Here is a 23205-nt window from a genome sequence, read left to right on the forward strand (position 1 = left end):
CGCATCCGACTGGGGCAAGAGTCTGCAGAAGGAACCCTGCCTTGCTCCCCTCCTTCCCATGTTCATTTAGTTCCCACACTATGTGACTGAGGGTTTTCCCAGGGAAACTGCTGAATTTTCAGGCATTTCTGGCTTGCCAGAGTTGAAGGTCAAAGGAGGAGTCAGGATCCTGGGAATAAACACAGCAGGTGGTGCAAGATTTGCAAGTTCTGGGAAGCATGAGAAGGGGCTGGCTGGCCTATATATATATTTTAAGTAGATCTATTGAACTATTGACATACAATTGTTCTGTCACTCAGCTGTGTCCGACTCTTTGGGACCACATGGACTGTAGCCCACCAAGCTCCTCTGTCCATGGGATTCTCCAGGCAGGAATACTAGAGTGGTTTGCCATTTCCTCTTCCAGGGGATCTTCCAGACCTAGGAACTGAACCCATGTCTCCTGCATTGCAGGCAGGTTCTTTACCACGGAGCCACCAGGGAAGCCCATGTGTGTATATACATGTATGTATATATGTGCACGAGTGTCTATATGTATATGTGTATCTCCAGGAAACCACCACAGCAAGTAAGATTTCGAACACATCTACACCGCCGAAAGGTTCCTCTTGCCCATTTGCCATTCCAGCTTTTCACCTTCTCCCACCCTCCCTTATCTCTTTCCTATCACTTAGATTAGTCATCCTTTTTCATAATTTTATATAAATGGAATCAAATAGGGTGCACTATTTTTGTCCAACTTCTTTCACTCATGTGATTGAAATTCAATACAGTTTGTTCATTGGAACAACAGTCCTCTCCTTTCAAAGCTGAGTAGCATCCCATTGTGGGTTTATATTGCAGTTTTACCCACTCACATGCCGATGAACGTTTTGACTGTTTTTGGCTGCTACAAATAAAGCTTCTATGAACCTTCATGGACAAGCCTTTGTACAGACATATGCTTTTATTCTGTTAGTAAATATTTAGGATGGTAGAAGTTTGTTTGACTCTTTTAGGAAACCACAGAATGTCTTCCAAAGGAGTTGTACATTTGTGTACATTCTCACCAGCAGCATTTGAGTATTCCATCTGATCACCCCATATCTGTACCAAGACTTGGTCAATCTTTTTTGTTTCAGACATTCTAGTAAGTGTATAGTGGCCTTTTATTGTGGTGTTAAATTGCATTTCCCTTATGGCTAATAATGTTGAACATTTTTATGCAATTATTTGATATCAATATATCTTATTTGATGAAGTGCCTGTTCAAATGTTTGTCCATTCAAAAATTGAGTTGTTTATTTTTTGATTAATAAGTTCTGAGGGTTCTTTATATATTCTGGATCAAAATTCTCTATCAGATACATGATTTGCAAGTATTTTTCTCTGTGGAGCTTAAATGGTATCTTTCAAAGAGCAGAAATTTGAAATTTGTATAAAGTCCAATTTATCAGGGTTTCTTTTAAATGGATTATGCTATTGCTACTGTACCTAAGAAATATTTGACTTTAAGCCAAGGTCACAAAGATGTTTTCTTCTTGAAGTTTAATATTTTTAGATTTTCCATTTAGTTCTATGACCCGTTTTGAGTAAATCTTAGTATATGGGATAAGGTATGAACTGAAATTCCTTTTTGCAAATGGATATCCGATTATTCCAGTACCATTTGCTAAAAGGATTATACTTCCTCTGCTGAACTGCTTTTGCAAAAAAATTAGTTCTATATACAGGTCTATTTCTGGCTCTTCTGTTCTGTTTCATTTATCTATTTACTTTTCTGTCTTTATACCAATATTACACTGTCTTCATGACTGCAGACTCAGAATGTCTTGAAATCCGGTAGTGTTCTTGCAACTTTGTTTTCTTTTTTTTTGAAGTTGTTTTGGCTCTTCTAGGTCCTTTGCATTTTCACATGAATTTTAGATCAGGTTGTCAGTTTCTACAAACCCCGCTGGGATTTTGATTGGGATTGAGATGAATCTATGGACGAATTTAGGGGAGAAATAACATCTTAACAGGACTGAGTCTTTCAGTTCGTGAACATTCCACTCTTTCCACTGGGTTTTGGTCTTCTTTAAATTCTCTCACCGATATTTTGTAGCTCTCTATCTATGAGTATTACATATTTTTTCTCAGATATATCCATAAGCATTTCATATTTTTGATGCTACTGTAAATGATATTTTTATTTCAATCTCAGCTTTTTGTTGCTGACATACAGAAGCACAATTGATTTTCGTATAGACAGTGTGTATCCTTTAAACGTGTCAAAGTCACATGTTAGTTCGAGCAGCTTTTTGTGAATTTCATCAGATTTCCTACTAGACACTCAAGCTGTCTGGGAATAAAGATAATTTTACTTCCTGCTTTCCAATCTGGGTGTTTTTTATTTCTTTTCTTGTCTCATCAAACTGGCGAGATGCTAACAACAATGTTGGATAGAAGTGGTAAGACAACATTCTTGTCTTTTTCTTGATCATAGGGCAAAAGTATTTGGTTTTACACCAAGTATAATTTTAACTGTCACTTTTTTTTTTTTTTTGTAGATACCCATTTTTAGATTGGGAAAACTCCTTCCTATTTCTAGTTTGCTGAGAGTTTTTGCCAGAAGTTGGTGTTAGATTTTGTCAAATGCTTGCTCTGCATCTATTCAGATGATCAAACAGTTTGTCTTTTTAAATTTGTTGATGTGGTGAATTAGGGTGTTAATTTTCAAGTGTTAAGCCATTCTTGTACTCCTGGGATAAAACCCCACTTAATCAGAATGTATCATTCTTTTTATACAGTGTTGGGTTCAATCTGCTATAATTTCCTAAAGAATTCTTGCATCTATGTTCATGAAGGTTTTTGGCCTGTTTTTCTTTTCTTTTAATGTTTTTATCTAGTTTGAGTGTCAGGGTGATCCTTGCCTCATAGAATATGTTAGAAAGTATTTCCTATCCTTTAATCTTCCATAAGAGTTTGAATAGAATTGCTATTAATTTCTCTTTCAGTATTTGGTAGACTTCATCAGCGTAGCCACCTGGGCCTAGAGTTTTCCTATAGGAAGATTTTAAACTGACAGTTCAAATTTTTAAATAGATAAAGTATTATTTGTGTTACCTATTTTTCCTTGAGTGAGCTTTGATATTTAGTGTGATATTTCAAGGAACTTCTCCATCTCATCTAAATTGATAAACTTATTGGCACAAACTTGCTCATAATTTTCCCTTATTATGCTTTTAATGTCTGTAGAATGTGTAATGGTGTCATCTCAAATTCCTGATACTGTGATATAGTATCTTCTCTCTTTATTTGATCTTCTTAAAGTACTAGCTTTTAGTTTCATTGATTTTTCTCCATTGTTTTTCTCTATTGCTTTTCTATTTCATTGATTTCTGCTCTGATTGTTATTTCTTCTCCTTACTTGGGGTTTAATTTGCTCTTCTTTTTCTAGTTTCTAGTGGTAGAAGGTGAGGCTGCTGGACCAAGACCTTTCTTCTTTGCTTTTACATGTGTTTCGTGCTATAAATCTTTCCCTGCGTACTGCTTTAGCAATATCCTACAAAATTTGATATATTGAGCTTTCATGCATTGGAGAAGGAAATGGCAACCCACTCCAGCGTTCTTGCCTGGAGAATCCCAGGGACGGGGGAGCCTGGTGGGCTGCCGTCTATGGGGTCGCACAGAGTCGGACACGACTGAAGCGACTTAGCAGCAGCAGCAGTTTCATTTAGTTCAAAATGCTTCTCAAATCCCCTTTACATTTCTCCTTTGAGCCATGGGTTTCAGAAGAACATTATGTAGTTTCCACATATTTGGCAATTTTCTAGAGGTCTTTCTGTTGCTGTTCTAATGTAATTCCAGTGTGGTCAGAGTACATACTGTGTTTAACTGAATCCTTTTAAATTTGTTGAATCTTGTTTTGTGGACTGGAATACGGACTGTCTTGGTAAATGTTCCATGTTACACTTAAAAGTGTGTTCAGATTTTGTTGGGTAGATTTTTCTATTAATGTCAATTAGGTCAAAATAGTTGACAGTTTGGTTCAAGTCTTCTGTATCCTTTCTGATTTCTGTCTCCTTGTTTTTTCATTATCAATAGAGGGATATTGAAATCTGAATGTGGTTGTGGATTTGTCTAGTTCTCTTTGAATTTCTACCCATTCTTATTCTGTGCATTTGCTTTTGGCATCTGTTATTAGGTACATTTGTGTTTAGATCACTTTATCCTATTGATGAATCTTGCCTGGAGAATCCAATGGACAGAGGAGCCTGGCGGGCTGTCATCCATGGGGTCGCAAAGAGTCGGACACGACTGAGCAACTGAACACACACATAACTGCGTTTCCAGGCTCCACCTAGGTTTCTTCTTCTTGGGCCATGAACTGAAAATTCTTTCAGCAATGCATGCATGCTACGTGGCTTCAGTCGTGTCCGACTCCGCAACCCATGGATGATAGCCCGCCAGGCTCCTCTGTCTGTGGGATCCTCCAGGCAAGATTCATCAATAGAATAAAGTAATCTAAACACAAACGTACCTAATAACAGATGCCAAAAGCATAGACCAAAAACTGATAGAACTGATAGGATTTTCCAGGCAAGAATACTGGAGGGGGTTGCCATGCCCTCCTCTAGGGGATCTTCCCAGCCCAGGGATTGAACCCAGGTCTCCTGCATTGCAGGCAGATTCTTTACCATCTGAGCTACCAGGGAAGACCCAACCCCAGATATCTTCCTCTACGGCTGGTCACCATGACTGAAATCCCTCCATTCGAGGGTGGGGAAATGTGTAGAGGGATCTTGGTATGGTGCCTGCCTCCAGAGGAACACTGCAGAAATGATAACTGATCTATCAGGATCTGCACTTTTGTTGTTGATTTACATCAACAACATTTGTTGATTCAATTTGTTGATTCAATTCTCTGGCCACCTCCTTTCAATCTGGAAACATCTATCCCCCGCCACCCCCCCCACCAATCTTCTCTGCTTACTTGGATGGGCCGGCTGATCTGTTAGTGATCATGGTGCATTTCCCTTGTTCTGGGCTCATGATAATTAAGAGAGATACAGGCACACTGGTAATTGGTTCTCTGCTTCCCTCTCACCAACCCCCACATCCTTCTCCAGCCTCCTTCCATCCTCACCATGCCTCTCTCTCATCTTCCATCTTCAGGTTCTGAAGAGACTCGAAGAAACTGACAGATCCGGATGGCCACCATTGATGAGAGAATGGTCTCCAGACCCCAGGGATCTGGCCGGGGGCACCAGGGGAGAAGGACCTGCCTGGGCTCCCTGGATGACCTGCCGTGCGAGGGGACTCAGGAGCTGGCACCAGCTCAGCTGGCCATGCTGAGGAGGGCACAGGAATTCTTTCAGACCTGTGACACTGAGGGCAAGGGCTTCATCGCCCGGGCAGATATGCAGGTAAGGGGGCCCTGGGCTGGGCCTGCTCACCGGGAATGCCAAGGGCCTGGGTCTCCCTCTCTTGGGTTGGGACCTGTCTCTTGGGATGTGACGTCTTTAACAGAAAGTGAAAGCGTTAGTTGCTCAGTCATGTCTGACTCTTTGCCACCTCTTGGACTGTAGCCCGCCGGGCTCCTCTCTCCATGGAATTTCCCAGGCAAAAATACTGGAGTGGGTTGCCATTTCCTTCTCCAGGGGATCTTCCCAACCCAAGGATCAATCCCAGGTCTCCTGAATTGCAGGCGGATTCTTTACTGTCTCAGCCACCAGGGAAGCCCTTTAACAGAAAAGATGCTGTTAACTCTGTCCTGGAAGGAGACATCGAGCCAGACTCTTCTGGGAGCCAGATCTCCTGGGTGCTCTCTTTTTCTGGTCTATACTTGCTGTCTGACTTGGGAGCTGTTTTCTCTGACTCAGTAACTCCCTAGGATTGTGGAAAATAGTGATTGCAATATAAGTTTCTTGAAGACATGTAGAAGAACCTTCTGGAACACAGGTGGAAAGGCACTGACTTGTTGCCTTGCAGCACAGCTCTGAGTTGTGCTCAAGCCACTCCCACGAGGTGCTGTGACTCTCAGCTCTGTGGCCGGGTTACTAAACCAAACTCGGATCCACTGTCCCATGCGCCATAAAGCTATCTATCCATGCTGGGTTGTGGGAAAGGAAATGTAGCATTTATTACCGGGTCAGGCAAGGAGCCCAGGACCTTCAAGCTCCCTGAGGGGTTTCAGCAAAGCATCTTTAAAGGCCAGGTTTGGGAGGGAGAGTTCCAGGGTCTGTGATCAGTTTGTGCACAATTCTTGATTGGCTGATGGTGAGAGATCAGAGCGCTATCACAGGGGTTCAGGTGATCAACCCTCGGGCTCCAGGAAGCCCGGGGGCTATGTACTCATGATCATCAGGTATATGACGTCTTCCATTTGGTGGTGGTTTTTATCATCTGTAGAACAACTCAGGCAATGTGCTTCAGATACAATTATCTAGGTCTTTCGTGCTAAGTCACTTCAGTCATGTCTGACCCTGCGACCCCATGGTCTGTAGCCCGCCAGGCTCCTTGTCTGTGGGATTTTCCACGTAAGAATACTGGAGTGGGTAGCCTTCGGAGAGGATCTAAAGCAGAGGATGCTGGGGAGGGGTCTGTCCTGGGAAGGCCCCAGAGGGTCCTGCTTGCTTACATCAGCACCAGCAGCCACAGACAGTGTGGCCCGCCCCCAGACAACTCTATTTACCAATACTGAAATGAACATTGTATGTCATTTTCATGTGTCACTAAATATTATCCTTTTGATGATGTTTTCAACCATTAAAAAATGTAGAAGTCATTCTTAGCTCAGTGGCCATAGGAAAACAGGCGCTGGGTCCCACTTACAGGGCGGGGGCGTGGTTTGCCCACCCCTGGTCTGGAGCCTTCCTGCCACTAATGTAAAAGTTCTTCCGAGCATCTTCCTGCAGTCTCTCATGCTGCAGTCGTGGTTTCACCCGCACAAGACTAGAGGAAGCATAGGTTCTGCTGGAACTCTGACAGCATCTCCCCCACCCCTACCAGCCCTCACTTATCTGTCAAGTGCATTTTAGGTGGGGGACACACAGCGGTGTTAAGGGGATGAAGACCCAAGATGGGCAGGTTTTCTTCTCTCCCCCCGTCTTTTTATTTTGTACTGGGGTACAGCCGATGCTGTGGTAGGCTGCTGCCCCAGTGCTCCTGCTCTTTCTCCTGAGTAATGACAGGAGGCCCACTTGCAGCAGGTGAGACGGGCTCCAGATGTCTGACAGGTGCTCAGAGCAGCGGTGGGCAGCCAGCTGGCCCAGCAGGGCAGGACAACAGGTAGAAAGGAGCCGGTCTCAGGGATGGCTGGTTGCCCTGAGCTCAGGCTCCAGGGGCAGACATCCTGCCCCTGGACCCTGATCTGCGTGGGTGCACAGGGTTTCGGCAGGGATGTGAGGGTCTTCAGCCCTGCCCGTGTCCCCGCCACACCTCACACCCTCCTCCACAAGGAGCCCCACTGTGTGTCCCTTGGGGATCATTCCTGAGACAGCTGGGGTGAAGACTGCTTTGCAGGGAGGGGTCCCTTATGGAAGCAGAGTCATGGGCTGGAGGGTCCCGAGTGAGAGGCTGAGGGACACTGAAGGGCCAGGCTGGAGAAGGGGTTGAAAGGACCCCTCCAGCTGGGAGAGAGAGCGGGAACTGGATGGGCAGTCTGCAGCCTCATAAACCCCATTTCCCCATTTTTTTAGAGAAGTCTGTGGGCTTCTCAGGTGGCACTCGTAGTAAAGAAACTGCCTGCCAGTGTAGGAGTCACAGGTGATGCGGGTTCAGTCCCTGGGTTGGGAAGATCCCCTGGGGAGGGCATGGCAACCCACTCCAGTGTTCTTGTCTGGAGAATCCCATGGACAGAGGAGCCTGGAGGGCTGCAGTCCCTGGGGTCGCACAGCCGGGCAGACTGAGAGACTGAGCAGCTGAGAGCAGTTTGATGACGTCACCAGTGCCAAGCGCACGCCTCCCGACACCACCTGCGGTTCCTGGGTTAGCCAAGCTATAAAGAACCACCCACAGCCGGCCAACCAGCCAAACCCGGCCGCTCCCCATTTCTGTGAGCGCAGTATTACTGGACCCCTGCTGGCTCTTTGCATACCCTCTGCAGCAGATTCCAAGTTACAGCTCAGACTTTTAGAAGCTGTCACAGAGGTGCACAAAGCCTCAAAGAGGCACCATCCAACTCTTACAGGAGAAGCTGGATGACTCCTCAATTAGGGTAGCAAGGAGACTCTTAAAGAATTTTACGGAAAATTGACCACTTTTAATTCTGAATCTGCAGCTTACTGGCAGTGTGCATTTGTGTGAGTCTCTGAACCCCTATAAGCTGTAGTTGCTCATGTGTGAATTATTTATAACTACCCCCCCTCCCAGTGCTAGAAGAGAGTCAGACACCCTTGTTCATGCAGAGCACTTAGCCCCGAGCTGGGACCTGAAATCTCCCTATAAATGCTCACTGTGTGTGTGTGTGTGTGTGTGTGTTCGTGGTGGTGGGAAACTTACTTATACCCTGATTCTTAATCCCTAGTGTCCTCCACGTTGTGATGCTTTAAAATTGTGTGTGCTGGTGTGTGCCTGCTAACTCACTTGAGTCGTGTCCGACTCTGTGCGACCCCATGGACTGTAGCCCACCAGGCTCCTCTGTCCATGGGATTCTCCAGGCAAGAATACTGGACTGGGTTGCCACGTCCTCCTCCAGGGGCTCTTCCTGACTCAGAGATCAAAACCTTGACTCTTACGCTCCTGCACTGGCCGGTGGGTTCTTTACCACTAGCGCCAGCTGATAAATCCACTAAAAGTCTCTTAACCATTTCTAAGTGGCTATTTCAGTGCTTTTCAATACATTCAGGTTGTTGTGTAATCATCATTCCCACTCAGCTCCAGAACTCTTCTTATTTTGAAAAATAGGAACTGTCGCCATTAAAGCCTACCTCCTCATCCCCCTCACCTAGCCCCCAGGACTATCCCGCCTTATGTCTCTATGGACACGGCTCCTCTGGGGACTTCATGTAAGTGGAATCATATAGTGTCCATCCTGGGGTGACTGCTGTATTTCACTGAGCAGAATGTCTTCAAGATGCCACGTGGCAGCACTTATCAGAATCTCCTCTCTTTTCAGGGCTGTGTAAGATTCCGTTGTACCTATTTATCATATTTTGTTTATCCATTTGACCGTCACTGGGCACTTCTGTTGCTTCACACCCTTGCCTGTGAACCATGCTGCTGTGATCAGGGATGTACGAATACACTTGGCGGCCTTGCTCTCAGTTCTTTGGGGTGTGTACCCCAAAGCGGGATTGCTGGATCTCAGGCGATTCTATGTGTGGTGTTTGGAGGCGCCCTAGCCAGTTTCCACAGTGGCTGCACTGTCACACTGGGAGGTCAGGTGAGTGTCGTCTGTTCTGCCTCCAAGGTCAAGAAGGGACATTTCTGCTGGAGAGTGTCCCCTCTGGTCATCTCCAACAGGCATTGATCTCGCTTGTGTCCAGTCTGTGGGAGCAAACGCGGTTATGCTTCTTAGAAGACTTTGGCCACGCCTAGGGACGTTCTCTTTTTTTAAATTCTGTTTATTAGTTTATTTATGTTTGGCTGTGCCAGGTCTTTGTTGCTGAGCGGGCCTTTCTCCAGGTGCGGCGAGCGGGGGCTTCTGCCTGGTTCCGGTGTGCGGGCTTCTCATTGTGGCGACTTCTCTTGTTGCTGTTCTCCGGTTCCAGGGCGTGTGGGCTACGGGGGTTGCACGCTCAGGCTCAGCAGTGGCAGCGCCCAGGCTCTAGAGCACGTGCTCAGCAGTCGTGGCTCAGGGGCTTAGCTGCTCCTGAGCACGTGGAATCGTCTAGGATCAGGGATCAAACCCACGTCTCCTGCATGGGCAGGTGGATTCTTCACCACTGAGCCAGCGAGGAAGCCCTGGGGACATTCTTGACCGGAGTGACTGGAGAGGGAGATGCTGCTGGTGTCTACAAAGCGTTGTCCAGGGATGCTGCTGAGTGTCCTGTAAGACCCAGAGCAGCTCTCTCCCCAACAAAGAATTCTCCATCCTGAAATGTCAGTAGTGCAGAGGTTGAGACACCTGTCTAAAGCCAGTCATCAGCCTGGACCAAGCACCTCAAAGCACCAGGCAGAATCAAGGTAGAGCCCACCTCCAGACCTCACAGTCCTGTTCTGGAGACATTGGTTGTGGCTGGACTCAAACATAGGGACAGAAGTCTGAACAGGAGACTGTGGGAGAAGAGGAAGACTTCAATCTGGCTGTAAAGGTGGACCCCTTGTGGTTTTATCCTTTTTTATGAAAGTAAAACTCACTTCATCATTTTAAGAAGCACATTATAGACAGGAGGAAAATAAAGGTACGATTTCCACCCCTCCCTCCAAGTGCCACCCTCCGGGGAAAAACCAGTGTGCAGGGCTGGTATGTGTCCTTCTGAAACTTTTTTTTTTCTGTGTACATACACTCAGTTTTATTCTTTTAAAATGAGATCACAGAACATTGTTCATGTGCTATTGTTATTCTCTTTGCAAAGTTGACTTCATTTTGTTGGTCTTCTCTTTAGTGAGTGTTTCCCTTATGTGCATTTGAAGCTATGCAAACCTTAGTTTTACGCTGCAAGAGACACGTTAGGGGCTGTCGGCCTGGGAGACAGAGGCTCTGTCCTGCTGGGCTGCAGCAGGAGACAGCATTTGTCCCTGCCCCTGGGAGCCTGCCCCCCTCAGCACGGCTGTTCTAGGGCCTAGGCTCCTGTTCTAAGGCCTAGTTTATAAGACCTTGCTGAGCATTCCCGGGGGGCTGGTCAGGATCTGGAGTGGGTGGGGTGTCGACCAGAGCTCCGTGAATAGGAGTTCAGAACGGCCTGAGATCACTCGTAGTCACTTGTTTATTGATTCGCTCATTCTATAAGTGAACGAGGTGCATACCCCTGGGTTGTCAACACTGGGCCAGATCCTGGGGGCGCAGTAGTAAGCAAACGTGAGTGGGGCCCCTCTTCCCAGAGCTTCCAGGCCAGAGGAGCAGACATTTATCCACTAATCACATCCATCAGGATGTGAAGTACAAAGTGAGGTGAGACTTGTGAATGAGTGCAACGTGTTTCAGGGAGTCTGGGTCTCTCCTAAGCTGGGGGCTGCCAAGCCTTCCTGGGGAAGTGATGCCAAGAGGCAGGGATTGAGGGTTAACTGGGAGGCGGTGGAGGGAGGCCAGGGTTTGGGGAGCGTGGACTTGTGAAGAGCTGGTTGGGCTGTGGGCTGAGTAAGGAGGGTGACCCTGCCTCCTCCCCAACTCCCTCCATCCTCTGCCTGCCCGTCCAAGTGGAGCTGAAGGGACACAGGCCCTACCCATGAAGCAAGATTCTGGAAGGCTGGTATGGGCGGTACTGGCCGGGCAGATTTTGGTGGCAGGGGTGGGATAGAAACGAGACAAGGGAATTAAGGAAGGGGTTCCCAGAGAACCAGTAGCCCACAGCAGAGGCCCTGAAGGAGAAATCACTTTTTTATCCCAGGCTGGCCTCCACTGTGACTTCAGGCAAATCTCCGAGCTTCACGGGTTATCAGCACCATGGAATGAATCATCGCGTCCCTCTCCATTTGGCTGGGCTCCCTTAGTTAAAAATGCAGACAGCGCTAGGTACCCAGGGGACAAGAGCAGAATAAGTTGGTTTTACACAGCTCTGCAGGCCCAGAGACAAAAGATAAATAAGAGGTAATTATGGTTATTAAGGCTAAAGGATTTTGCAAGTAGGGCCCACGAAGAGGGGTGAAGAGATCTAGTGTAGGCAGTTTGCTGAGGAGGCTGGTGAAGCCCTTGGTGTCGCTCTGCCGGGATGTGAAGACTGAGGATGACTCGGAGGGTGTTAAGATTGTCATCCTCCCGCCCCTCAGTTTCAGTGACAGCAGGAGGAGGAAGCTGGATTGAGATGGAGACAAGGCGTGGGGTTCTGTCATGGGAAGGACTTGTGCTCAGAAGTGCTGTTGGATTCAGAAGTGGTGCCAGAGATGGGGTGCGACCTAGCTTTTCCTGGGTGATGCTAACAAGAGCAAGGGTACCCACCTGTCAGTGGTTAGAGGCAATTTGAGGGTCCCACTGACTCTGAAATTCCTTTCAGCCCATTTCTGGGTCCAGCACGGAGACCACATTTTATTATCTTTTGCATTTTTATTTATTTGTGGCTGTGGTGGTCTTCGTTGCTGTGAGCAGGCTTCCTCTAGTTGCGGCGAGTAGGGGCTACTCTCTAGCTGCGGTGTGTGGCCTTCTCATTTTGCTGGCCTCTTTTGTTGTGGAGCTTGGGCTCTAGGGCATGTGGGCTCTAAAGTGAGGGCTCAGTAGTTGTGATACACAGGCTTACTTGCCCCACAGCATGTGAGATCCTCCTGGACTAGGGATCGAACCCATGTCCCCTGCATCGGCAGATGGATTTTTAACCACCGGACCACCAGGGAAGCCCGAGACCACACTTTAGATATCACATTCAGGCTAAGAGTGGGAGAGAGGCAGATTATCACAAGGAAAGGACTGGAATCTTGGTTTTCAGCCTGCCTCCAGTGGGATGCCTTTAGCTTCAGAAGAAGTTAATGGACTTCCCACTTGCCAGACTGATCCCCCTCCTCGCCCCGTATCCTCTGCCTTTGGCTTCGGCACAGCTGGTTTATGGATTGTTGATAAGCTAGAGATTTTGCTCTTTGCTTGCCAGATGCACTTCCAGAACCTGCACACACAGTCTCACTCCCCTTCCTTAAAAAAAAAAAACCCATTCATATTTAATTCAATGATTCTAAACGGCTCCCACACCATCCTGCCTCCCCACATTGTGATCCATCACCGTCTTCCGTAATGCACGTACCTGCCAAATTAATCTTTATGGCTTATCAGCGAGAAGACTGTGGAGGATCAAGCTGAGTGTCTCTCAAGTTCTGTCATGGGCGCTCACAGCTGCCAGCTCTTTCTGACTGTTCAGATGGGCGTGTGCCTCCCCTCGTGCGGCTCCGTGCATTGTCTTCAGCTGTCTGTCACTTCCACAGTAAGAAAATCTGTGCAGCCGTCCCCAGGGGAACAGGAGGAAGGGAGAGGGACAGCTGCGTTCTAATGAACTCCCTCGGGGAGTCACCACTGGGAAGTTTTGATTATTAGGGTGCAAGAGGGTGCTTGCTTCAAGGGTGCAAATTAACCCTAGCCTGGGGCCACTGCGCGTCAGGCAGAGGCCAGGGGGAAGCTCAGCTTTGTTCTTCATCTGTCCGTGTCTGCCCTTCCCTCCCTGGGTGATTGGGGCAGCCCAGGACCAGGTCCAGTGACCTTGCACCCCACTGGGCCAGTTTCTCTTTACAACACAAATACTCTTGTCCAGACTTTAAGCCAGTGGCAGTTCATGTTTTTTCAGTAGTTGAGAGCCCACCTGGGAAATCCTATATATATTAAGTTATATATAAATATAGTAAGAAATATACACATATTTACTTATAAATCACCCAGCAAGTTGCCAAACAGATGAGCAGGTACCCAAGAGATGGTGGAGTCCTAATATTCAGAGAAGGAAGGTGAAGCTTTAGAATCCAGCTTCTGGCTTTCGTCAGCCGGGGATGGAAGGCGATGCCGCCCCCAGGCAGCCCTCTGTGATGAGCAGTGTTAACCGCGGCAGTCTGCATTCTTTTCAGAGACTCCATAAGGAGCTGCCCCTCAGCTTGGAGGACCTGGAGGATGTATTTGACGCCCTGGATGCTGATGGCAATGGCTTTCTGACCCCAGAGGAGTTCACCACTGGATTTAGTAAGTTCTGATGGGTGCTGGGGCCCCAGGGTACGGGTCGGCCTAAAGCCACATAAGGGTTTCCCAGGCAGTGCTAGCGGCATAGAAACCGCCTGCCAATCAGGAGACGTAAGAGACGCGGGTTGGATCCCTGGGTCAGGAAGGTCCTCTGGAGGAGGAAATGGCAACCCACTCCAGTATTCTTGCCTGGAGAACCCCATGGACAGAGGAGCCTGGCGGGGGACAGTCCGGGGGATCGCAGAGACTCGGACACTGAGCGTCTGAGCACAGAGCCCCATAAGGAGCAGCTCTACTCCATCGTCTCTGAGGCAGTGTGTTGTACACCCTTTCCTGCCTCTCGAAGCTTCCAGATTGTGGGTCATTTGTTCTCTTTTCATGTGCCCTCCATCCCTGCTCACACCACTGCCCGCTTGGTGCCCACCCCCTGGAGAACGGCAAGGAGCGAGCAGAGGAGCTCTGCAGGGAGGCTCGGCGTAAGAGGGGAGCTGAGGTGGGGTTTCCAGCCTGTCTGGGACCACAGAGAGGGAGGCTTACATGGCTCATTGCAACCTGGCTGGCTGAGTCTTTCAGGCTGAGGGGCACCCACTTTCACAGGAATTTGTAAGGGGTTTGAATAGACCAGTTGTTCTCAAAGTGACCAGGAGGGAAAGAACTGAGATCCATGAATGAGATTAAACAAACAAACAAACAAACAAACAGATACACCATCAGATCTGATACTGATCAGTTCAGTTCCGTTCAGTTCAGTCGCTCAGTTGTGTCCGACTCTTTGCAACCCCATGAATTGCAGCACGCCAGGCCTCCCTGTCCATCACCATCTCCTGGAGTTCACTCAGACTCACGTCCGTCGAGTCCATGATGCCATCCAGCCATCTCATCCTGGGTCGTCCCCTTCTCCTCCCGCCCCCAATCCCTCCCAGCATCAGAGTCTTTTCCAATGAGTCAACTCTTCGCATGAGGTGGCCAAAGTACTGGAGCTTCAGCTTCAGCATCATTCCTTCCAAAGAAACCCCAGGGTTGATCTCCTTCAGAATGGACTGGTTGGATCTCCTTGCAGTCCAAGGGACTCTCAAGAGTCTTCTCCAACACCACAGTTCAAACGCATCAATTCTTCGGCGCTCAGCCTTCTTCACAGTCCAACTCTCACATCCATACATGACCACTGGAAAAACCATAGCCTTGACTAGACGGACCTTAGTCAGCAAAGTAATGTCTCTGCTTTTGAATATGCTATCTAGATTGGTCATAACTTTTCTTCCAAGGAGTAAGCGTCTTTTAATTTCATGGCTGCAGTCACCATCTGCAGTGATTTTGGAGCCCAAAAAATAAAGTCTGACACTGTTTCTACTGTTTCCCCATCTATTAGAACAAATACAGGTCAGGTAAATCACCATACATCTGCCTCCTTCCAGGAAACTTGTATTCGCTTAGACATCTCTGATGCCTTTCCTGACCTTCAGAAATTGATGACTGACTTGGAATGTGAAGCACGGTGATGCTGGCGGCCAGGAGGACTGGGTGATAACACGAAGCACAGGGAGCCGGGCTGCTGGAGTGTGATGAGGGGAAGGCATTAGAGAAGGAATCCAGGAAGAGATCACCTGAAGCCAGCCTTTAAAGTTTCGAGAACTACAAAATGCCATCATACCTGCCATGCACTCTGCCTTTCCCAGGTTCTAGCATCCCTGGCAGAATCTCATCCAAGTAGGAAAGACACAGAATCCAGAGCATGTCATCCAAAGATCTTTGCTCTGATGGTCTGACCTCCCTTTTCTGTCTCTCGGCTGAACCTCACGTGATTCCTGGCCACTGAGAAAGTGAAGGTCTTCCTTGGTGAGCATTGCCTAATTCAGACCCTTGTGCCCATGTGTCCCCCAGGTCACTTCTTCTTCAGCCAGAATAACCCAAGTCAGGAAGATGCAGGTACGCAGCCAGCCCAGCTCCAGGAGGAGAAGGTGTATCAGAGCAGAGGGGACGAGGACCTGGGCGACATGGACAAAGATGAAGAAGCCCAGTTCCAGACCCTCATGGACAGACTTGGAGCCCAGAAGGTTTTGGAAGAGTAAGTGGTGACATTGACCTGGGGGAGGGGGCCCAGCCCTGGGGGAGGGGGCCCAGCCCGGGGACAGCCTCTCCATCTGCCCCCTTCCACCTTAATGCTCATGAAACCCTCAGCCAGGTCCCGGGTCTCTGCTTCCAGCTAGACCAGTGACCCAGGGCAGCCTGCCCTTGGCCATGACCTGGCTGGGTGCTAGGATTTAGGGCTCGGACCTTGCTTTTTGCATTATTTTCACGGGAAACACCCTGATCCCCTGATCTCTCACTCTCTGCTGTTTATACTCAGCACGGTCCTTGGCTTAGTCTCCTTCACTTTAGGGGTGCTCACCCACCGGAGGGTGGTGCCAGGCTTTGAGGGTTTTCAATGAGCCGCACCTGAGGCTTCCTGTCACTGCCTGCTCACCTGCATCTCCACCTCCGCCGGGTCCCTGGGTCTGCAGTGCATCCCTTGTGCTTCTGCCAAAGGCACCTTAGGTGGACGGGACTGCATGTCGGATCCCTGAGCTGAACCAAACCTGTTCTGGAAGCGAAGGTGGGAGGTGGACCCATTTTCACCAGCTCATCACTTGGGCGATCAGTAACTCAGCTGAAAATTTTTGATGATTACCACTTCAAACCAAACATAATACTCCCATTTTTTTCCTTTTTGGCACAAAGTATTTTGTAAGAAAGAGACACATAAATGTAAGCCCAGGCATTTGCAGTGAAATGATATCAAGGGATGTTGTAACAGGTGGAAACTAGACAGAGGCCTGAGAAACGTGGAATGACTTCTGTCCCCGTTCCCATCATCACCTTTTGCCCTCTGGGTCTCTGGGTCCTGGGTTGGGAGTGAGTTTCATGAGGGGCAGGAATGTCCTGATGATTCAAGCTGCTGTGTCTGGAGCTTGGAAAGAGGAATATTATGGAGGAAAAGGATGAAGAGGAAGAAGAGAGTGGTCTTCACACAACGTGTGGGCCAAGACAGCATGTGTAACTCAAAGCATCTTCTAGGTTGTGGCAGAGTTGAGACAGGCTGGCGAGAGTATGGGCAGGCCAGAGGGGACACCAGATCCCACCTCTACAAGGACAAGAGGCCAGAGCCCAGTGACCATACCCATGACCCTGTGAAGCCTTGTCCTGGATGAGGGGGCAGGAGAGGGCCGTGTGGGGGCCAAGGGACTGTCATGAAAGCCAGGTGCATCTCTGTCCACTCATCACTTCCAGGCCAGCCACCTTACAGAGGCTGCGCAGAGGACCTCTGTCAAGGGCCCTGGGCAGGGCTGAGCCTGCATGATGGCTCCTGCAGAAGAGAAGGTTCCAGGGAAGAGTCGAACAGCGGACAAAACCAACACACAGAGTAGGGGGCCTGGGGACTTTCCTGGTGGCCCAGTGGATAGGAATCCGCCTGCCAATGCAGGAGACGTGGGTTCGACCCTGGTCTGGAAGATCCCACATGCCTTGGAGCAACTAAGCCTGTGCTCTGGAACCGGTGAACCACAACTACTGAGCCTGCATGCTGCAACTACTGACGCCTCCATGCTGTAAGGGCCCAAGAGCTGCAGCTACCAAAACCAGCAGGCCCCAGAGCCCCTGTACTGCAACCACTGAGCCTGTGTGCCCTAGAGCCCATGCTGCACAACAGGGGAAGCCTCTGCAAGGAGATCGCGTATCACAACAAAGAGTAACCCTGCTTTCCAAAACCAGAGAAAGCCTGTGCGTGGCAATGAAGACCCAGCACAGCTGAAAATAAATGAATAAAATTATATATATATATATATAAATTAAGATGGTGCCCGGGCATTGCAGTTTTCATTAAAGTTAAACACTGTAACATGAAACATGAGGGGGACCATCCAGACCACAGGACCCCAGACGAGGAAGCAGAAGAGGCTGGGAAAATTTCAGAGGTCTTTAAAGATCTCACCAATCAAGATGACATCTTGTTGGTTCGTGTGTTGTTCCAGAAGCAGGGAGATGGATGGACTGACCACCCAGAACCCCTTCTTACCCGCTACCCCTACATCCTTCCAAGAGAGTGACCCTGGCCTGGTCCAGATGTGGCAGGCAGAACACCCGGACTCCCAGCTTTTCTCAGTGCTCCGGCTGGCTGAGTGATTGGGCAGCTGATCAGCCTTGGATTATCTTCATCCAGGGTTCAGAGATTTGTTCCTTTTCCAGAAATTTGGGGCTTCCCAGGTGACACAATGGTAAAGAATCTGCCTGCCAATTCAGAAGAAGCGAGAGACATGGGTTCAATGTCTGGGTTGGGATGATCCTCTGGAGAAGGAAATGGCAACCCATTCCAGTATTCTTGCCTGAAAAATCCCATGGACAGAGGAGCCTGGGAGGCTACAGCTCATAAGGGCACAAAGAGTTGGACATGACTGAGTAACTGCCCAATACGCAAAAAAAAAAAAAAAAAAAAAAAAAAAAGGTGTAACCACAACTAAGTGGTTCAAAGAGCTTTGAAGAGCACCACGAGGTCTGCTAATTTCAGAGGAGGCTCGAGCCCCAATGGCTCACTGCCAGGTTCCAATAGGAACCTGAGGGATGCAAGCAGACAAGCCTTGGCCAGTGAGGTGCATCTTGAGTTTATCATGCATTTACTTCATAAGGGGAAGCCTGCCTCAGTGATGGAGGGTCACTGTGGTATCACTCTGAGACCCTTCATCTCAGAACCCTCTGTGCCATCTCCACTGTATCTATAGTACAGTAGAGTGGATGACATGTTCTGTGGTGGGGGGAGGGGTGGCAGGGAAATGGAACTCATTCTGGAAAACAGGGAGGCTCCTTACCTCCCTTTCTCTCATTTCTAAAACCTCTCATGTCATCCAATTCAGTGCTACATTTTCAACACGTAATAGATACCTGTTGGATGGATGGGTGGATGAGTGGATGGATAGATGGATAGATGGATGGATGCATGGGTGGGTGGGTGGGTGGATGCATGGATGCATGGATGGATGGATGGATGGGTGGATGCATGGATGGATGGATGGATGGACGGATGGGTGGGTGGGTGGATGGATGGATGGATGGATGCATGGATGCATGGATGGATGCATGGATGGATGCATGGATGCATGGATGGATGGGTGGATGGATGGATGGATGGATGGTTGGATGGGTGGGAAGGTGGGTGGATGGATGTTTGGATGGATGGATGGATGGATGGGTGGATGATTGGTCTAGGTGAGTTGGTGGATGTTTGGATAGAATGGAGCAAGGAAAGGAAAGAGACAGGGAGAGACAGTTGGATAGATGATCAGATAACTGACCAGAGCCAGCCTCACTTCTTTGTGAGCCTCCTCTCTGCTTGGTGCAGAGAGTAATATCTATGCCCCAGGCACATTGCTAACATGGCACCATCAAGTATTATTTTGAATACAATTTCTCAGATATCGTGCTTGTTATACAAGCACAAGGGATTTTATTCTTTATCCTGAGGGCCCCTGGTTGTAGCTACCTTCGGATCATAGTGGCTTTGGAATTTAATGGACTGCAAATCAGATTGCTCTCTGGCTGTCTGTTTGATCACTGGCTGTAGACTGTTGAACCTCTCCAGAGGGAGAGCGGGGGCTGAGGCGCGCCACCTTCCACCCCTCCCCTCCCTAATCACCATGACCCTGTATGTCTCTGTTAAGTGCACACACATGAGCCCAGGGTGCTGGCTGGGGCGGGGGTGGCGCAGTACTGGGCTCATCACTCTGCGTCTGTCTCTCTGCCTGCTCCATCCTGCTCGCCCTCCACTGTCTCCCCATGTGCACACGCGCATCTCTCAGACTTGCTCCTTCCCTTCCTCTCACCTATCAGTCATGCTGCTGCCTCTGGGCCCCAGTGGGGCGCAGTGTCTTCCCTTCCATCCCCTGCAGTGACAGTTGTTTTCAGCCACCCGTCAGCTGGCACTTCTTTCCGTCTCAGCCGTGAGGATCGTCCTTCCTGGGGCGACAGGCCTTCTCCTTCAGCTCCACGACGCCTGTCCTCACAAGCCCTGGGCTCCTGTCCTCCTGCTTCCTCAGACAGGCCTGAGCTTGCCTCCTGGCTCCATTATTTCACAGCTGAGTGACCTGAGATGTCTCATTCACCCCTCTCCGTCCGTCTCCTCTCCCTTAAGCGGGGGTGTTAGCAGCACCTGCCTCACAGGTGGCTGTAGGACCAAATGAACAAACATTCATAAAGCAGCCAGCATGCAGCAAGCACTCAATAAATGCCAGCCCCTGACGTCACTGTCCCGACCACAGTGATGATGCTCTGGTTGCCCCTGTCACCCCCGGAGCCTCAGGGTGTCCCAGGAAGCCTCGTGCCCACACTCCTGCCTCAATGCTCCTTTTTCTCTTGCAGTGAAGCTGATGTCAAGCAGCTCTGGCTGCAGCTCAAGAAGGATGAGCCTCACTTACTGTCCAACTTTGAGGATTTCCTGACCAGAATCTTCTCACAGCTCCTAGAAGCCCACGAGGAGAAGAATGAGCTGGAGTGCGCCCTGAAAAAGTGGGTACCCGTGTCAGCCTGCCCTCTGCACAGACACGTGCAAACCAGGAACACCCTTTCTGTCTTATATCCAGCGATGCTGCCTCTTGGCCATCCACCCGAGCTGGGCCTGGGCTTGAGCTGATACTGTGTGCATGTTTCTAAGCCCTGGCTCATGTGTACTAGGCCCTCAGCTGTGCTCAGCACTGTGCTATCTTGTCTGTACAACTCATTCGGATATTTATCATCATCCACATTTTACAGATAGGGAAATTGAGGCAGTGGAAGGATAAGTAACACATCCCCAGAATTCACAGCACGTAAGAGGCAATATGTATTCTGTTAAGCCAGATAGGCTGGTACCCAAGAAACCACCTTACTCGCCTCTGGGCAGTAAGGCCCCAGCATTTTGGGACCTCAGGCTGGGAGGAGTCGCCGTCTCACTGAGGAGGTCCCAGCGCCTCCTCTGTGGATGTTAGAAGTAGAACCAGGAAATCAGGAGCTCTGGGTCTGAGCCGTGTGTGGCTCTCTAGCCAGCTAGCTCTGTGACCTTGCTCTGCTCTCTTGACCTCTCTGAGCTTCGGTTTTTCTCACCTGTAAAATGAGGGGTTGGATTATTTTCTGCCCCTCATCACTCCGTCTCTGACCCCAGCCTTGATCACCCGCAAGGAGCCACAGGAAAGTCAGGTGACACCCCCTTGTTCCCTAGGGAGGCGGGGGGCCTGAGTGGCCACAGTGACCCCACTCAGGGCTTAGAATCTTCCCTGCAGGGGGCCCCTCTGTGGCCTGCACCCCCGCAGGGAGAGACTTACTTCAGAGCCTTTCAGTCCTCACATCCATCTGTAAGTGGCCTCCATTCGTGCTTTTGTCCCAGTTTAATGATGGTTATAAAGTTTGTGAGCTGAAAGTCAAGGTCACTGTCGGCTGTGTGGGAGAAGTTAGTTCAGCCAGGAGTTCCAGCCCTCTGTGTCCACATCCCGGCCAGCTACCCCTACCCCGGGTCAGCCGATGGAGTCCACCCTCGGCTGGGGAAGGGGTCACTGAACTGTCTGGCAGTCGATTTCCCAGAGGCCTGTAGGAAGCAGAGCACTGAAACGGGCACAGGAGCACCCCGCGCTCCCGCCCGGGCACTGCCACCGACCAGCTGTGTGACCTCAGGCAATGCGCTTTACCTCTCTGTGCTCCTGTTTCCCTACTGGCAGCCTTAGAGAACAGGATTGGTGCTGTTTAAACTTTCTGATGGAGACTCATCAGAAGAAATGCACTTGACTTTGGAGCTCACACACGCTTGCATGTCTGAGTAACTGAAACCAAAGTTTCATGAAACATGCTCACTCTCCTTACATGTGATGAACTCTGAGGTTTTCTATTTTATAGCATGTGCATACTCAGTCATGTCTGACTCTTTGTGACCCCATGGACTGTAGCCCACCAGGCTCCTCTGTCCATGGGATTTCCCAAGCAAGAATACAGGAATGGGTTGCCATCTCCTCCTCCAGGGGATCTTCCTGACCTAGGGATTGAACTGTGTCTCTTGTGTTTCCTGCATTGGCAGATGAGTTATTTACCTAGGAAGCCCGGCAATAAGAAATACACAGTAGGTCCCATTGGAGTCTCTGTGTTCTCTTCTCTTCCCTTAAAGAAAGAAAAAGCACTCATCATATCCTGCTTCCCGGTTCTACCTGAACCAGGTGATCCCTAGAGGTCCTTGTAGCTCAAGGCAAACAAGAAACTGAAACCCCAGAAGGATCAGTTCAGTTGCTCAATTGTGTCCGACTCTACGACCCCATGGACTGCAGCACGCCAGGCTTCTCTGTCCTTCACCAACTCCCAGAGCTTGCTCAAACATATGTCCATTGAGTCAGTGATACCATCCAACCGTCTCATCCTCTGTTGTCCCCTTCTCCTCCCACCTTCAATATTCCCCAGCATCAGAGTCTTTTTCATTGACTCAGCTCTTCACGTCAGGTGGCCAAAATATTGGAGTTTCAGCTTTAGCATCAGTCCTTCCAATGAACACTCAAGACTGATTTCCTTTAGGCTTGACTGGTTAGATCTCCTGGCAGTCCAAGGGACTCTCAAGGGTCTTCTCCAACACTACAGTTCAAAAGCATCAATTCTTCACTGCTCAGCTTTCTTTATAGTTCAACTCTCAGATCCATACGTGACTATTGGAAAGACCATAGCTCTGACTAGACAGAGCTAGTTGGCAAAGTAATGTCTCTGCTTTTTAATATGCTGTCTAGGTTGGTCATAACTTTTCTTCCAAGGATACAGAAGGATACTGGAGAAGGAAATGGCAACCCACTCCAGTATTCTTGCCTAGAGAATCCTGTGGACAGAGGAGCCTGGTGGGCTGCTGTCCATAGGGTTGCACAGAGTTGGACACAATGGAAGTGACTTGGCAGCAGCAGCAACAGAAGGATACAGAATAGTTAAATGGGAGGCTTTACAAATAGCTCAGGTGAGGCCAAGTGATGCTGAGACTTCTAGGAGGCGAGTTTGGGAGTTTGGGCTTGTTTGAGGGAGGGACACACTCTGGTAGCGAGAAAAGGAGGTATGGAGAATTAAAAAAAAAATGTATTTATTTGGCTGTCCTGGATCTTAGTTGTGGCACACAGGATCTTTAGTTATGGCATGTGGGATCTAATTCCCTGACCAGGGATCGAACCTGGGCTCCCTGCATTAGGAGCACAGAGTCTTAGCCATTGGACCCCAGGAAAGTCCCCTGGGGGAATGGTTTGATTTGGGCTAGAGTCGGGGGAACCCTGGTGACTGTCAGAGCATCTCCCAGGCTCCCCCTTGAGCCGACTGTTCAGTCCAAGGTCTAACTCGTCAGTCTATCTGGGACATGTGCGTCACCCAGAGAGGGTGACAAGGCTTGACTGCTGTGGGCCTCCTGGGGCTGGGCACCAGGGCACGGCTGCGTGTGACTAGTAGCTGGCATGTGAGAGATGTGGGTTTGATCCCTGGGTCGGGAAGATCCC

General features: G+C 49.1%; 1 protein-coding gene across 1 annotated transcript in view; it reads left to right on the plus strand.

The window, feature by feature from the left end:
* CRACR2A (calcium release activated channel regulator 2A) overlaps positions 1-23205 on the plus strand; it is a 119169-nt gene that overhangs the window by 35823 nt on the left and 60141 nt on the right. The window contains exons 2-5 of the mRNA XM_005680988.3: positions 5137-5387; positions 13600-13711; positions 15590-15773; positions 20093-20239. Coding sequence (XP_005681045.2) covers positions 5172-5387; positions 13600-13711; positions 15590-15773; positions 20093-20239 — 659 coding nt within the window. The 5' untranslated portion in view covers positions 5137-5171. The remainder of the gene's footprint in view (positions 1-5136; positions 5388-13599; positions 13712-15589; positions 15774-20092; positions 20240-23205) is intronic.

Source organism: Capra hircus, chromosome 5, assembly GCF_001704415.2.
Source record: "Capra hircus breed San Clemente chromosome 5, ASM170441v1, whole genome shotgun sequence".
In the NCBI taxonomy this organism is placed as follows: domain Eukaryota; kingdom Metazoa; phylum Chordata; class Mammalia; order Artiodactyla; family Bovidae; genus Capra; species Capra hircus.